Below are 17,492 nucleotides of genomic sequence, written 5' to 3'. Positions count from 1 at the left end.
AAGTTGCTCATTGTTTTTTTCCCCCTAAATGTTTATGAAAGAAATCACACTAGTTTGTTCAGGGTTAAAAGGTTTCAATACTTGTGAAAGGCGTCTGAATGCAGCACAAGAAAAGTGATGTTGCTCCAGGTTTCAAAGGGTTAATATGTAAACATGCAGCATCACGAGAAGTTACAATTATATCAAATTTAAAAATTCAAATTTGGGTGTGGAGTTCATGAGTCAGATGTGCTGCAGAGTCAGTAACAGTGTCATTCAGTCTGAGTTCAACAATAATATCAATAACAATAACTGTGTATATGGTTGGAGGCCGTCTCACCTGAGCCCATGACTGCACAGATGAGGATCATGGAGTTGTATTTGATCTCTGGTGCGCTCCTCTCGTCTGACAGCAGCTTGTGAAGCACTGACACCAGGTTGGCTCCGACAAAGTCCTTCTCAGCTGCAACTGAGATCCACAAAAAACACTCTCAGTATGTTTCCAGCATGAATGTGAGCATATTTTCTACTGAATATGCAACAGAGTGAAAGAGCAGCTTTACTTTGGCATATCATTAATAATACAGTCCAAAAATGCATCCTGCTTCCATTGTGGGTCAAAGTGTTCTGTGGTCTTTCAGAGTCCTCTGCACACAGTTTACACTCAAGCAGCAACCTCTGAGGGCTGAAAAATAAAGCCAGCGAGGCCTCTTGCTGAGTCAATCCCCACAGACCCTAATATTATTATTATTATTATTTTTTTTTACTAAGTTAATCATTATTATATGAATAACAAAGTTTTGGTAGCCTAATAGAACAATAACATCTTGTTTTTAGTCCACTTGATACATTTTGCTGCAATAAAATCGACGGAAGTGAGAAACTTAATCTTTAAAACTTTATCTTGGATTAAAAAAAGGTGACAAAAGGTATTAAATCACAATGTCTTCCCTCAGCAAAAAACATGTGAAAAAGGTAATAATATTGTATTGTGAGTTCAGTATTGTGATAATGTTGTATAGTGAGTTAAGTATTGTTATACTATTGTATTGTGAGTTAAGTATTGTGATAATATTGTATTGTGAGTTAAGTATTGCTATAATATTGCATTGTGAGTTCAGTATTGCAATATTATTGTGTTGTGAGTTAAGTATTGTGATAATATTGTATTGTCAGTTAAGTATTGTGATAATATTGTATTGTCAGTTAAGTATTGTGATAATATTGTATTGTGAGTTAAGTATTGTGATAATATTGTATTGTGAGTTCAGTATCGTGATAAGTGATTGTATCGTGGGGCCTCTGATAATTCTCACCCTAGTCATCGATCACAAACTGATTGTGAAAACTGTCAACTTCCTTCATTTTCTTTCATCTGTCGAAAGAGTGAACTTTGCATTGTCAGCTTTCTTTTTTTTAGGGGATGTCCAGTTGAGGTGAGTGCTGGTGAGTGTGTGCTTTGGATTTAACATTTTTAACATCATTTCTGTATTTTATGAAAAGCATAAAAAGAATTCAGATTTTGTGTTCAAAGTCCTTCAGAGCTGCAAAAACACAAACAAGAATGACTGACAAATACGACTCATTATCTCTTACCTAAATCCAGCGCTGCTATGAGACCCAAAGCCACCAGAGCTTCATTCTGCATAATCATATGCTCACTAGTTGCCATGGTGACTAAGTGCTTGACTCCTCCCCCCTGGATGACAGTTCTGACGACTTCCTGAAAATATAAAGACAAATAATAAAATAATCACTTTATCTCTTAAGGACTGTTTGGTGCATTTCACACACTTAGTATTCCTCATTTTTGGATCATTTTGGCTGTGTTCATGCATATGGCATACATTTTGGAAAGATTGTGTATTTTTGTTTAATCTTGGAAGTTCCAGCTCAGCTCCTACAATAAGTCTAATATACTCTGTATAAACAAAATTGTTACATTCAGACTGTTAAGTGCAAAATGCTCCATTGAAACCCATTTAAACTGACATTTTTTCCAAAAATCATGACATCTTGACAAAAACCTGGAATTTAGAGGGTTAAAATTCTGAAAACATAATAAATATTTGATATTTATAATTAGGACAGATGCTGGTTAAAAAAATATATAAATATAATATAATATATCAGCGAAAGTAAAATCATATCAATGTATAAGATTTTTTAAAACTTAACACTGAAAAGGGCATTTTGTGTGCAAAGCAGTATGAGTGTGAGTATTTGACACTGCACAAAAAATAATAAAGTATAAAAATCAATGTTGCTGCTTATCATTGACATATCCCAGGCTGTGTATTGTGTATGAAAAGGTTAAAATGCTGAAAATTAATGAACATTTGATATTTAATTAACTCAGTGAAAGTAGAACATAAAATTAATGTAGAATATATTTTTAAAGCTTGATTTTGAAAAGCTCATTTTGTGCACAGAGTGATATGAGTGTGTGTAATATTACAGTGGGCCCTAAGGGTTAATAAACCAATCGAATAAACTACTGATCTTACGGTGGCTTATTGATTTCACAGACCACTTTTCTTCATCTGTGCCACTGTCACACTGTGTTTTAGCATTTACTAATGTCATGTAGCACCTGTGGCTGCTGCTGCTGTTGCTCAGCTGAGGTCATACAGAGTTTATTAATTCATAATGTGCAGTGTTTCCTGTGGTAACATTGGTACGGTAGAACCCTCCTCTCAGCACAATGTCTGCCCTACGGCTGTGTTCTCACAGAAGAGCCCACCCAAAAATAACTGATCTCAACCAGAGGCTTTCAAGTCTGACACTGCAGACGCCCTTCAGACAAAAACTGCTCGACACAGCCCGCTCTCCAATTTTAAAGACTTGAAAATGTGTTTGTCTGTGACCCCGGGTTTTATCACAGGGCCACTGTCTGTGCATGAATCAATAAAAGAGACGTGTCAGTGCTCCAGGAATATGAGAACCATGGGCCATCCCGCGTCTCAATACTGTCAGAACAATAATACTAGTTAAACATGAAGGAAAGTCATATTTCTGGATTTTGTCACAATGATTATTCTAAAGTCCCCAAGTCTTTCAAATAGTTTTCTTGTGGATGTACTGTTAACAGGAAGTACAGTTTTGCCCTGCTGTGTTTCCCACAGAATCAGGATCTATGTGTGGTGGTAGCTGATGAGGGTGGATGTTCTTTGTTTTTTAATCTTGTGTGTCCCTTTTTTTAAAAAAAAAAAATCATTCTTAGTGCCCTATCTAAATTCAGATGTTTTGTGGTCTGTAAACGCAGCGCAAGCAAAACCCATCAAGTTATTGTTATCCCTCAGCAGCAGTTTGAGAGGCAGCGTGGATAGTTGATCAGTCGATGAGGTCAGAGCTGATCAGATCGATGGGTGAGAGGAAAAGCAGAGTGGCTGAATGCAAACTTTGACACCAACCTTAATTAACGGTTAAGTTTCATTTTCACTGCGCGTGGTGTACTACTTCTCCATCTGTGACAACAATGTGCTCTGTGCTCCTAGAATGTGGTGCAGTGAACAACCACAAGGTATACATATTTCAATCCAGAGCCCATTAACCCATTTGTCTGTGACGTTGTGGAAGCGTTCTAAGCTCCAGGCTAACACTTGACTGAGCCTGGGGCAGTGTGCGGTGTGAAAAGAGCCAGTGTCTGAGTCTGACCTTGGACTTGCTGTGTCGAATGAGAGCCGACAGCAGCCGGTTGGACTCGCCCATCACTCCTGCGTGATCTTTGGCTTCACACCACTCCACGAGCCTCTCCACCAGTTTCCCATTGGTTCCCAGCTGGTCTGCGGCTTCAGCTGAAACAACACGTGATCATCAAAAAACATTGCTGTCATTTATTCTGGTGTTTACTGTCACTTAAGTCTAGTAAAATGCATCAGAGATTGTTTGTTTTTTCAAACTATCTGTTCACAAATATTCCCAAATGCACTTGATATGGGTCAGTCACATGTTTTCGAAAATCTCAGCTGGAAGTTAGGATTTGAAGCAAATGCAGATTTTCATTTCACTGCACTGATGATGACTTTCTGTATGTGAAACCATCTGTCCAGTGTCAGGACTTGTGCAGTGTCTAGATGACTCAGAGGAGAGGCAGCTACAGTGAGACCCTCTTGATAATCATAACAGAGCTTCAATAGAGCTGAGAGAAAAGATTCATTATATTCACTTAGAAAATCTTTCACAGAGCCCTCAGACAGACTTCATGTGGTGTGTATGACATGACTACTGACCTTTTGGAGGAGACACACAATATAATTCAGACCTCCTTCAGTCTACAATGCGTTGCTTTAATTGCTGTGATCATTTCACGGAGTTGGTGCACAGAAATAAAGAGCTGATAAAGTGCCTACCTTGTGTGTCAATGAGCATGCGTAACGTCCCCAGGAGTTTAAACTGGACTGGAGGCATCTCTGATTGCAAAAACTTCAACACCACGTCTGCTACTCCAGCTGACAGCATCTTGGATTTGTTCACCACTGAAGAAAGAGAAAGGGAGACAATGCACTTTAAAAGAGACGCAAAGACTGACATTGACGATCATTCTTTGTGGTTTGTAAATGTATTTGATGCTTTGTCTTCTTTGTCTTGTGGGAAAATATATCTCCTTAATTCCCATTCACCAAAGTCACACGACAACACAAACTGCAGATAGAGGCAGTGGTAGACCAGCAGCTCCCATGTTCAGTGAGGTAAAATTACTCAGTGCGTTTACGTGCACAGTTAAGTGGAGCTGCAGTTTTAGCTCCAATAGGCCATAAATTGGACTACTGTCCTTGTCCTAGTGTACAAGCAGCGGGGGAAAATCCATTTATTGACAGAAGTATGTCCGACTCCACCACAGCAGGTGGAGATATGCCCTCTTTGCCTATGATATGCCCAGACACCGAATCACAATCTTTAGTTACAATAACTTCGGAATAGAGAACCAATGCATCACGTACATATAATCAAATGGTGCTGTGCAAACTCTGCCTTCATTGATTAGTTTTAAGCCAACTCAAAAAATTAATTTCAGTTTAAGAGTATGCTAGATTTAGAACATTTTTACCTCTTTACCCTAATGTAAGACAGCCCTTACCGACGGGGATTTAAAGCCGTTATATAAAAGACACCAGACTCCACTGAGAAATTTTATTCTACTGAATGGTAGCTCTGCCGCTGCCTCAATCAGCTGTTGTGAAAGGTAAAAAAGAGACAAGATTCAAATATAATGTTCAATTAAACTGAGATTATTTTTATAGGTGGCTAAAATATGATAAGGAGTACATTGCTTAGCTTCCTTACTGGTGTTTAGGGGCTGGGTTTGACTATTTTTAAAAAAGCATACAGAATACTACCATTTAAAGTTTATCGTCCCTCACATAAGCCAAAATTTAAAAAACAATTCCCTCCTTAGTGCTTAATTTTTCTTAAATGCCTGACCCATTTTGCAGCACCCATTCCCCCTCATAAATAACAAAAAGTCCCTGTCCCTAACCATCGAGGCAGGCCAGCATGGCGAACAGGAGCATGTGTAGAACACCTAGTCCTCAAAGGTCTCAGTGAAAGATCAGTGGTTTCCAACTGGTGGGTCACTGTTCAATTCTGAAAAAACTACAAGTGACTCCTGACCATGTCAAATTTGTGAAAAACACACTTGATTTTGAGGTACAATGAATTTGAAACACAGAGCTTTTATTTTAAGTGCACTTTCCTGCTACAGAGTGAAAAAGTTTTGTTTTTCCAAGAACAGGAACTAGTTTATTGCCCTGTTCGTGGTATTATATGGCCTATTTTTTTTCTTTAATAAGAATATGCCTAAGGGACTGTTCTTAATTTGTCAGCGGAGGGGTATGGCTGTTTTATTTTTACCCTCTCCAAAGCTACAAATATTTTCCTTGAGTCTCCCTGAGTGACTCAGGGAAAATGCATTAAGTGTGTGTCCCACATGATTTATTCAAAGAACATCAGAAACTTGAAAATCCAACCATAATTTCTGTCTTTACAGTTCCTGCTTATGACAAATGGTGTCATTTTTGGTGATTTTTATTTTGCCAGGCCTACGAATTTGTTGGTGATAAAGGTTTGGTGTGTTTTCTTTGAAAATAACCAAAAAATTAATAATTAAAAAAAAAAAAAAAACAAAAAAAAAAAACGCCAAAAATCTCTGAAGAAAATAGTCATTTAAAAAAAAAAAAAAATTTTTTTTAAAGAGAAAATATCACTGCCAATGCCAAAATTATATGTTTCAGCTCACCAGGTATGGCCAGGTTCCGCAGGGCGCTCAGTGCTGCATGTTGAACGGTGACGTTTCCCTCCTCAACGTGCCGATCCAACAGCTCCAGAAGCTTCTGCACAATACCAGTGTCCACCATGTGGATGCAGTTCCCATCTGCACTCAGGAATACAGACAGCAGGAGAGGACATACAGTGATGTTGTGTCAGATACTGACCAGTGCTGGTCGTACAGTTTCATTACTGTCACCTGTCATTAATACTGTGACAAAATTAATCAACGGTAGTAATGTTACGTGTTAATGGAACAGGCTGGGACAGGCGTCTATCTGGGGCAGGCGTCTATATGGGGCAGGCTTTTAATTCCTTTCACAAAAAAAGTTGCTCAGTAAAGATGAAAATACAATCAAATTATTTATTCAAACTTGTCAGACCTGGGCAAATAGGCATAATTTTATTCAGAAACTCAGGAAGAAGGACGCTCTGAAAAACTATCATAATTCTGAATAAAGAATTTCCTTCCAAACAGATGATAAAGCTTTAGTTGGGTAACCTTCCTCTGGGACCTCGTTTCTCCACAATGTGAGGTAAAACTTACCGTTGCGAGCAAAGTTAGCGATGGCCAGAGCCCCAGCCAGCTGCAGCTGATGGTTATGTGATGGTATCCAGGACAGGACCCTCTGAAAGACGCTGCCCTTTCCTCCCTCAAACAGCTTCTGCATGGACTCATCTGCACAACACAAGGAGCACACTGGAGGTTACTGACTGCTGCTCAGTAGGTACAGATGAATAAGCTCACAGATAACTTTTGGTCCCTTTGTGTTTGAAGACAGCAGGATCTTGAATTCCACTCAGGACATGTCCCCCTAACATTTATAGTTTCAGTTTGCAGGTCTATGAGTATTGTCCTCTGGCTGTCCTGCCTCCATAATCCACATCAGAGAAGAGAGGAATCAATGAAAATGTTGATACACTCATTTGAGGCAGTAATTGAGTCAAAGAAGTCAATAATGACAGTGTGCTCAGTCAGTGCTCTGTGGACACTCCCTGCCCTGTGTATCGCCTCTCAGGCTACCTTATACTGTCGCTTAAACTTGAAAAAGAGTGGTGAAGTAATTAGTCCTAAAATGCGGAAGTCCGTTAGCTTTCTTCCGGTTCCCTCGTCTCAAAGTCCTGGGTTTTTTGGGGATTTCAATAAAATGCCTTAAATAAGGTCTGTAGTTAAGACAGGCTAGAGATATTTAGATGTTTTGTTCTGCAATATAAAATATGTCAGTGTAAACCCAATTTTTTAACTTTTAAGGTTTTACGTGTCTTTTAGGTGGTTGCTAACATGTGGCTAAATCTGACTACAGTGTTTGTCAGGGACGTTAGTCGTCATCACACCGGACACAGAAACTACCAGTGAGACTAGCATGACATAGCCATGATCATTCGCTGGATCTAAATCTAAATCAGAAGTTGAACGATTCAGGGTGGTGACGTTTAAGTATGTTTATGTAGTTGGTTTATAGCCTAACAATACCTTTCTGTGTCCATTCAAAAATCCCATGAGGCTTTGACGAGGAAACCAGCGCGATGCTAACTTCCTGGTTAGCCTACAAAAATCATATGATGAACACTCACATGAAGTCAAGAGTAATCACACATGACTTCAAATGTCATTGTCGGAGCTTTATTGTCTTTACAATTTATTATTTCTTTTCTGTGAAAGTTAATAAAAGCTTTGTTTCCACTAAGTGAAAGGGTTGCGCGTTTACAAAAACATAAACAGGTGGTCTGTGTCGCCACAATATGTGGTTAGATTTCTGGGGAGCTGCCTGTCAGTCCCTGCATGACAGGTGGAGGCTGCGCAGACATCGGCTACTATCAGAGCATGAGATAGATTCAGAATGAATAAACAGCAGTCATCAACAGAACGACTGTATACGTCCCATGAGGATGTCATACAGAACACAGTCAATAAACAGTATGGCTGTAAACAAAAGCCAATTCATATCAATTGAAGATATCAAGTGACGGCCTACGGGCAAACACCAGCACTTTCATCATCACTCACTCCAATGGTGTAACCATGCCTTCCATTCTGTCGTCCAGCCAAAAACTATCATGTAATCTGATCGTGGCACTGGATGATGGCCAATAATCTGTTACACACTACACTCAGTGTCTGCATACCGATGAAGAAGACGGGGAGAATGTTGACTATTTTCGAGTCCATTTAATAAGCATGAGGATGAGTTATTGCCTAATGGCTCATTAGATGTGTGAACCGTGGCACAGCACTGCTAACATGCCATCAGCAGAAGCACCATCATGTGATCTGACCGCCCTAATCAGAGAGGCAGCAGAGTCCATGATGTACATTAAAATACACCATGCTCAGGTCGATTGCAGGTCCATTTATTAACACTCAACACCAGAGCTGGACAGAAGACTAGTCATTTATATTTATGGACACATATGTGTGCGTAGGTTATAATTAATGAAGTGTGTTAGGGGATAATACTCTCCCTTGGTGACCTTGTTCATTTGGCTGCAGGATGTGTGCTGCAAAAAGTAATCTAACAGTCAGGAGAATGAATTTTTAATCACTCTTACACAAGGTTTTCAGTTCAGATTGAGAGAATGTGAATATGGCTGTCTGTGCATAAGTAGAAAGCTCTGGGACTGGATTCATGTGTTTTTGCACACATTTATGACATTTCCAGTTTTGTTGCTGTTGATTACAGAAAGTTAATAGCACACTCTTAGTACAATTGAATCTGTTTTTTTTTTTACCAGTGTGACATCTACTACACTCATCTTTCTGATTGTTTTTTTTCTTTTTAAACAGGAAAATATATTTCAAAAAGGTAATATAAAATTATATAAACTTATATATGTGTGTGTGTGCATGTGTATGTATATATATATATATATATATATATATATATACATACATACTCATAAATACCACATATTAAACTAAATAAAGGAGTAAGTAAATAAATAAATACATAAATTAAAAATACAATATGAAAAATACTGTAATAAAAATACTATATCATATATTTTAGAAATACAGAAATATAAAAAAAATATTTAAATTAAGAAAAGAGGATAATTTAACCTGCTTTTATCTTACCATAGAGCAGGGATGTATGTAACAATAATACATGTAGAATGAAAAAAAAAATTCAGCAGCTTTGTCAGGATATAATCTAGATTTTCTTTCAAATGATATTTTTCATGCTACAGTAAAAAGGACGACTATCCGACATATTTGTGGGGTTGGTTTGGGAGTTTTTGTTTTAGTCTGTCAGATCTCTAAAATCTGTCTGTCTATTTCATGAACGAGAAACATTTTGACCATGTCTTGGTAAATGTGTCCATTTGCAAATTAAGTGAGAGGATGATTTTTTACATTACGTGTATTTCATTGATCATGTTTACACATTCTTCTACTGTGGGCGGGTCAGGTGCAACCAGTGCCTAATCATGTGTTTCTTGCTGTTAAATATTTCGTAATAGAACACATCAACTTAAATATTTAACCTAAGATGGTGATACTAAAACATGTTATTAGGAGTTCACGTTGTCCCCACGTGTTGGACGAGCCCTGAGGTGTTTACCTCCCAGCAGCAGGAGAACCATGAGGTCTGAGGCGGTCTTGAGCTGGGCGATGTCCTCCTCCCTCTCTCCGTCGACAGTCTGAGCCACCACCTCCAGGAGACACTCCACCAGGCCCGCCTCCACCAGCTGGAGCTTTATCACATCTGGCAGGAGAAGGAGGGTGAGACAGTGAGACACACTGCTGCTGCTGCTGCTGCTGCTGCTGCTGCTGCTGCAATGCAGTGGTGCATCATATGATATGCATCATATGACGCAGTTAGCACACATGGGAGCCGTCACAGCCCCACATACCATCCTGACTGCACAGCATGGGAAGCAGAGTGATGAAATGTTGGTTAATTAGTCAATCTTCACACATTCGACACATTTCATGGACTTTTCATGACTTTTCAAGAACCCTGTATATATATATATATATATACATTGATCCGAAACTGTCGATGCCTGAAGATATCACCATGAGCTGTAGAAACTTGCTAAAGAAAAAAAAAATTATACTTTTTTTGTTTAACGACATTTAATCATTCATAGATGTGGGAATCACCAGAAGTTCCACAATATGATATTATCATAACACTTAGTCACGACACAATATTACATGTCTATATATAGCAATTTGTAACCTTTTGTCAAATGTAAATTATGCCCCCCAAGAAAATAAATTAGCAATATCTGATTTATCTGTTAAGTTAAAGGTTTAAAGATAAAGTTTCTTGTTACAAACATGTTTTTTTGCAGCAAAATGTATCTTGTGGACTGAAAAAGCAAGTGATGTAGTACGCTACCAGAAGTTTACTTGGTATTTACAATTTTAATGCGTTTTTTGACTTTAAAAAAAATAGTTGGTAAGTACTGATATAATGTTGCCTCATAAAATATCTAAAATACTACGCTGTATCATTTTATTCTCCCACATCGGTAATTTACAGACCACATGATCATTAAAAACATAATCATCAGACAAAAAAATCCTCAGTCTCAATTTATGTTTACCAGCACTTTTTAAAAAGATTTATCAATTTTCCTTCGATGTAATGACAATAGAGTAAATGAAAATTGAATAGACAATAGGCGGGTTTCCATTATCCGTCAAAGTGCGCAAATTGAAACTGCGAATATAAAATACGCCTCATGGAAACACGTACATTTTGGGGAAAAAATCCCTCCTGTTTATTGCAAAAAGAGTTAAAAAGAGGCAACTAAAAATCTTAAAAAGCCATATTTTGCTAAACTGCCATGGAAACACTTTTTGGGCTTTTCTAGGTCACATGATGCTATGCTATGTGCTTGTCAGTAGGAACTGGCTCCCTCTGATACAGCAGGAGCTACAAGAGCTGTTCTTGCATCACATAACTCCTCAAAAGCTGAGCAGATCATTCTAAAATTTTGAATCCACAATTCCTCTATGAAATCGTGGACTATCACCTCCCAGAAATCCCTCATATGTGGTCGCTTCAGCGTATGAGGGGCTTGTCTTTCCATTATCGCTCCATAACATGCCTACATCATCTTCAACTTGAAATAATGACGGCTAGTGCAGCGGCTGCAATAGACATAAAGCTGCTAATGTTTTGAACATCCATTGCCATGCTTCTTGGAATGTTATTGTGAAAGGAGAAGTTGCAGAACGTCACTCAGTGGAAATGCATTCATCTTGCAATTGTGTTTTATCGGCATTTCAAAAATATCGCTGAACTTTGTCATGGACACCAGCCTAATGTTAACATTAGTTACTATTACACGTTTATCTTATCCCTGTCTTCCTGTCATACCTCTCATTTTGTCACATAAGTGTTTAATAGTTGTCTCACAAGAAATCTGATGAATAAGATGCAGTGTGACGGATGAAAGAGATTGAGAGACAGCGAGGTTTCTCTGGAGTAGAGTTAAGTAGGACGTTGTCCTGGAGACTGACAATGTAGGAGCACCCAGTGTGCACAGCATGATGATAACAACAGTAAGTAAGATGCTCTCTCTGCTGCTCGCTCACACACACACACACACACACACACACACACACACACACACACACACACACACACACACACACACAGAGAGAGAAATATTTGAAAAAGAGCAGCTGAGCAAAGGCAGGAGCTGTCTGCCATGACTGTGCAGTTAGCAGCTAGGCTGGAAAGCATGAGTCACACTGAGAGGATCATTTACATGACTTTCATGTGAAGGCATGAGAGAACGCAGCAGTCTCTCACCAATAAGTGTTTAAATCTCCACACTTCCCACACACTGGATAACAGTCTTTTGTAGAGCTTAATGACGATAAAAAAAGATCAGAGAATCATCTCATTACCATTTTCTGCAAGCGGAGCCAGAACCTCAAAAATCATCTCCTTCTTCTCGTGCTCAGTCTGCTTCTGGAAAAGACGCACCAGCTCCTCGGCGATGTTGGTGGAGGCAAACTGCTCTTTGCTGGACTCTGAAAAACCAGAGGAGAATCACAGGCATGTCATGAGAGAGAAGAAATCCTCTCCCCTACATGGACATTGTATGTGCATTCCATTTAGGTTAATGGTTTGATTTTCTGCAGAGTGAAGGCATTCCAGACCCTGCAGGAGGAACTGTGAGCCGCTTTTGATGGCAGTCAAAAGTCAGATCACGCTGATTTTCCAATTTATCAATAAATTGTTTTCATTCTTAAAGAAAAGACTAGAATTACCACCACGAGAATGTATGCCTCCATGTTGCATGTTGCAGTTAGTTTACATCCATGTCTGTGAAAATATAATACACACATCATCCCTCGACAGCACAGAAGATCTCTACAATCAGCACAGTTTACAGATTAATGTCACCAATTCACTATCTGACCAAATGACTCTCCTCCTGAGATTGACGTTGGGTAATGGCCAGAAAGTGTTGTTTTTTTTTTTTAACAGAACATTATAATATTATAGTGTAGATGACCTTTGACCTTTTTGGATACACCATGTCATCACTTCATCATTTTATCCCATTTGTGTGATTTTTTTTAATAATTAGTGTATAATTATTTAAGTTAAGTCCAAAATCATGTTTTGTGAGGTCACATCTAACTTTGACCACCAAATTCTTATCAGTTCAGTTTTGAATCAAAGTGGATGTTGTGCCAATTTGAGCAAATTCCCTAAAGGCCTTCTTGAGATATGGTTCTTTCAGATGGATAAAAGGTCATGGTGACCTTAATCTTTGACCAGCAAATTCTAATCAGGTTATCCTTGAGTCCAAGTATACATTTGAGCCAAAATTTGAGAAAGTTCCTGAAGGCCTTTTTGAGAATGTTTTCACAAGAATAAGATGGATAAAAGGTAATGGTGACCTCAATCTTTGACAGACAAATTATTATCAGTTCACCCTTAACTAAAAGTGGAAGTTTGTGTCAAATAAAAAAAAAATACCTCTGGCGTTTTTAAGATATTGTGTTCAAGAGAATGACAAAGATGAGGTCACAGTGAGCTTGACCTTTGAACACCAACATCTACACCAACATGGACATTTGTACCAAATTTTAAGAAATTCCCTCAGGCATTCTTAAGAATGGGAAGGACAGACAACCCAAAAACATAATGCCTCCGCTCAATGCTACCGCTAGCGGAGATGCATAAAATACGATTTGAATATACATCAGAAGATCTCCTTTCATATCCAAACCTCTGAGTGTCATGTTTTTATCTTCTTCAACTCATGGTGAGCCGATGATGGCAGACCAAAATGATACAAATTACAGTAATTAACAGTAAAGTTGAAGAGGTCTAGTTGAAATGTTACTGATAATTGTCACAATTTTAGAATGGTTGGTTGGTTTTCAGTATTTGGGCATTTACTCACCGAGCTCAGCCAAATTCCCAAAGGCAATTAGACACATTTCTGTCAGGGCTGTGTTGTGGGAGTGGATGCCGAGCAGCTTCACCAGAGTGGGAATCACACCCATATTGATCAGCTGAGCTTGTAAGGAATCTGCAAAAAGTGAAGATACAGAGAGAGAGACAGGAAGTCGATCTGTGGTTCCGAACATTATGTGGAGCTGTTAAGGAGATCAAGAGCAAAATATGTGACATCAGATTTTTAATTTGAAAGCTGATTTGTTATACATAGAGAAACAGTGCCTATTTCTATAAATTTGAATTTGAAAGATGATTTTCACTGTGCCTTATTCCATGGAAAGTAGATGGTAGCATTACGGAACACTTCCTCTAATGTTAAAAAGATAAATGAATCACCAGCAAAACCTTTGGTCAATGCAATATACCAAAGAGTTTTGTTGCTACGGCCTTTAAAAGGTACCTTGGGAATTTTCCAACTTGGACCCTATTTCCCCACATTTTTGTGTCCAAGTGACTAATAGGCACAGGAACTTTTGAAACTGATCCAGTACTGAGAGAAATAGCTGGAGCTGCAAAAAAGGCCCCGATGTAACCACTCAGGGCAATTGAGCACCATATATTTAGGCCCGTTAAAAGTGTTTGTCACAGACAGGCTCAAATTGTCTTTATAAGTGTTTGACAACATTTCAGAAAGGATCCCTACAAAGACAGACCTTTTTAAAGAGTAAGATCCTTTTTGTTTAATCAAATACAGCCCCGAAATTCCCACTGCCAAACCGTTTAACCCTTTGAAACCTGGATCTACATCACTTTTCTTGTGCTGCTTTCAGGCACCTTTCATGAGTATTTATAACTTCAAACACTGAGTAGATTTGTTGCAATTTCTTTCAGCAACATGGGGAAAAGGACAATGAGCAACTTGGCAAGAAATGTTCCACAAGCTGTAAGATATTTGTAGATCTAGAAAATTATTTTTACAAAGTTAGGGGGAAAAGAAAAAGAGCTAGGGAAAAACTACGTTTAGAATTATAATAATTACATATGTAAAATTAGCTTACATCATTATTAGATTTTTAATTACTTAACCAAGTCATTTTTTTAAAATTAAAATTATTATTATTACTTTTTTAAAACTAGTTTTCAGGTTCTCTTGTAATCTTTAATTACCATGTTTTTGAAAGAAATCAAGCCAGTTTGTTCAGGTTTCAAAGGGTTGAACAAGGTGTAATTTTATCGTGAAAATACATTTTATTTAAAGTTGACAGAAGCAAAATAAAACTCACAAAAGCCTTCCTCCCTCTGTAGGACATTTTCCCGTAATGTTGTCGGACACTTGTAATCATAATCTGAGCCTCTCGGTGGCAAAAAAACCCCACAGATCTCTTTTAGTGGATGTACAGCCATGTGGCTCAACTGTCTTTAAGTATTTAATTGCTTATGTTGGGCAGTTTGCTGATTTATGACTCTTCTTGTGCTACTACATTTGCATTTATCATTATCATACATTAATGCCATTTGTGACAAGCTACTTTCCAGCAGCTACATAGGTTTTGCATTCAAATGTAATAATTCACCAAAAATCAGTACCTTCCTTAAGTACATTTGGCATTTGACATGGTATGACATGGCTAAACGTATCCTAGTTACAATGTGCAACAAGCACAACTACAATTAAACACTTGAAATGGTGGATTCATATTTAAGGCAGGTTTCATATACAAACCTGCATTAAACTGTAATTTAGCCAAAACCTGATGTCTAGGCCCTCTACGCACATTTTAAATTTCCAAAAGTTACATTAAAAGGAGCAGAGAAGCATCTGCAAATTGATGGGAAGTAGTGGCAGAGCTTAGACGTGCCTGGAGAACAAAAAGAAAGAATTGAGATTTTTTTTTTAAAGTGGAAAACCAGAGTGAATGAATCAGTGGTGGAGGAAGATGTGAGTGGGCAGATGAGCAGAACAGATGGAAAATGTCCAGTTAAAGTCTCAAGACATATGCTGATAATTGAACATCTGAAGTCAATCAGAACTTACAGAAGCTAAACCCCTGAAGTGGTGTGAAGGTAAGAAGCAGAAAAAGCCAGTCAAACAGATGCTGCATGTTTCCAGTTCAAGGAGCCTTTATATATTGTTTATGCTGATTATATTGATTGTCTGCCGTTTGGTAACAAGACATTGCAGGTCAGAAGTGAAACCAAAAGTGTTGCCATTAAGAAGCTAGTCCACCAGCATGCACTAAAACATAGGTCAATAAGGTAAACTGATGACCCCGCACAATATATTTTTTTTTTATTGCATAACAAAAACTGTACAGAGCCATTGATAAACTGTAACTATATGGCTCAAAATTTATATAGCAATATTTTGAGGCTATATTGTGACACACAACAAATATCTCAATATTTTGAAATCTTCTCTAAACTGCTGTAGACTACTTAAATATAAACTTATTATCAAAACTGCAGTTACGCTTAAGTGAAGTAGCAACTCTCATAATCCGGTAAAATAAATAAGTGTTATAATAGTGTTAAAGTTTTGTCTTGCTATATTAAAGTTAAATTAGGTGCTGTTAAAATGAAGCTAAAGTCTTGCTATGATAAAATTATTATTATTATTATAGTACTGTTATAATAAATAGTTCTTATATTTGTACCTAATATCTTTAGGAACTTTAAAGACGATTATCTATACAATGTTGTGTGTGTGTTTCTTCTATTCTTATTTTTTAATATTACACATACTAGGATTTGTTTTTGACATGTTTGGTGTTATCTTCTCTGTGGTACCTGGTTATTTTTCAATTAGCTCTTGGGTTTTTAACTGTGTATTTTTCTAATGTAAGATGATAAGCACTGAGTGAAGGCTATGTAAATATAGCTTGTGTTCAGGTCTTAACTGTGCCCTTATCTTGTGGTATTTTTAAGTGTATATTTTGAATAATAATCTAAACTTGAAAATAACATTTTTCTTTTCAGTTTTCTTCAGAAAAAATTATAAAATGTTGAAAAAGAGGCCAAATTTATTTGAACTGACTGGTATCTTTGAAACACTGCCATCAGTAAGGATAATGGTTGATAACATTACAAACAGCACAATGGCTGTCACAGAAAAATCTTGAATATACTGGTGTCTTTGAGACTCTTTTGCACTGATGCAGTGTTAGGAAGCGTGGAGTTGTCTCAAAATTAGCTAGATATGAAGAGTCAGCGAGATGCTGAAAGCTGCTGAAAGCTGCAGAAAGCCACAAAAACTCATCCATTCTGTTAGCTTAACTCAAAACCTCGCATCAGCCAGCCAAACACATCCAACCATCGTCCAGTGCCAAAAGACACTTGGCAGGAGACCTGAGTCCGTCAGATCACATACTTTCTGCCGTCAACAAGCCTTGTTGTCACAAAGACACAAACCGTAGCACAATCTAGAAAAAAAGATACAGGGATACAGTGGAAAGGAAAAGAACTCTCATTTTTAAAACTGTCAAAAATATGTCAAATCATATAAAATTTATAGTAGATGAAATCATAGTAAGTCCATAGAAAGTAATGCAGATACATTATAAGGTCAAAGACATATGGAATAGACAGCATACTGTGTGTAAACTGTTTGGTTTAAGTGCTACTTTTTTAAGCATGGGAATAAAATCTGGCTAAAATTACTTCATTCTCTGTTAAAAAGAAAAAAAAGTTGGTTATTTTACTGAAAATCTGTACAGAGCTAAAGGATTAGGATTACTTTTTCTTTTCACAAGATTGCTGGATAGATGTATTTCTTACATTTTTATACAAGTTACTCTGGTTTGACCACTAAATTCTATTCAGGTCATTGTTGAGTCCAAGTGGGCTTTTGGGCCATATTTAAAGATA

The 17,492-nt window shown here is 37.7% G+C and overlaps 1 protein-coding gene across 2 annotated transcripts in view; it reads right to left on the bottom strand.

Moving 5' to 3' along the window:
* The window catches only part of rap1gds1 (RAP1, GTP-GDP dissociation stimulator 1), a 38,574-nt gene that overhangs the window by 3,085 nt on the left and 17,997 nt on the right, over positions 1 to 17,492 (bottom strand). For both annotated transcript variants that reach the window (XM_042512110.1, XM_042512111.1), the window contains 9 exons: positions 13,633 to 13,761; positions 12,119 to 12,244; positions 9,810 to 9,953; positions 6,794 to 6,925; positions 6,218 to 6,352; positions 4,332 to 4,457; positions 3,637 to 3,776; positions 1,576 to 1,702; positions 320 to 448 (listed from right to left, as the gene is read on the bottom strand). In XM_042512110.1, the coding sequence (XP_042368044.1) occupies positions 320 to 448; positions 1,576 to 1,702; positions 3,637 to 3,776; positions 4,332 to 4,457; positions 6,218 to 6,352; positions 6,794 to 6,925; positions 9,810 to 9,953; positions 12,119 to 12,244; positions 13,633 to 13,761 (1,188 nt within the window). The remainder of the gene's footprint in view (positions 1 to 319; positions 449 to 1,575; positions 1,703 to 3,636; positions 3,777 to 4,331; positions 4,458 to 6,217; positions 6,353 to 6,793; positions 6,926 to 9,809; positions 9,954 to 12,118; positions 12,245 to 13,632; positions 13,762 to 17,492) is intronic.

The sequence above is a fragment of the Plectropomus leopardus genome, chromosome 23 (genome assembly GCF_008729295.1).
Source record: "Plectropomus leopardus isolate mb chromosome 23, YSFRI_Pleo_2.0, whole genome shotgun sequence".
NCBI classification, from domain to species: domain Eukaryota; kingdom Metazoa; phylum Chordata; class Actinopteri; order Perciformes; family Serranidae; genus Plectropomus; species Plectropomus leopardus.
This window is presented reverse-complemented; position numbering and strand designations above follow the sequence as displayed.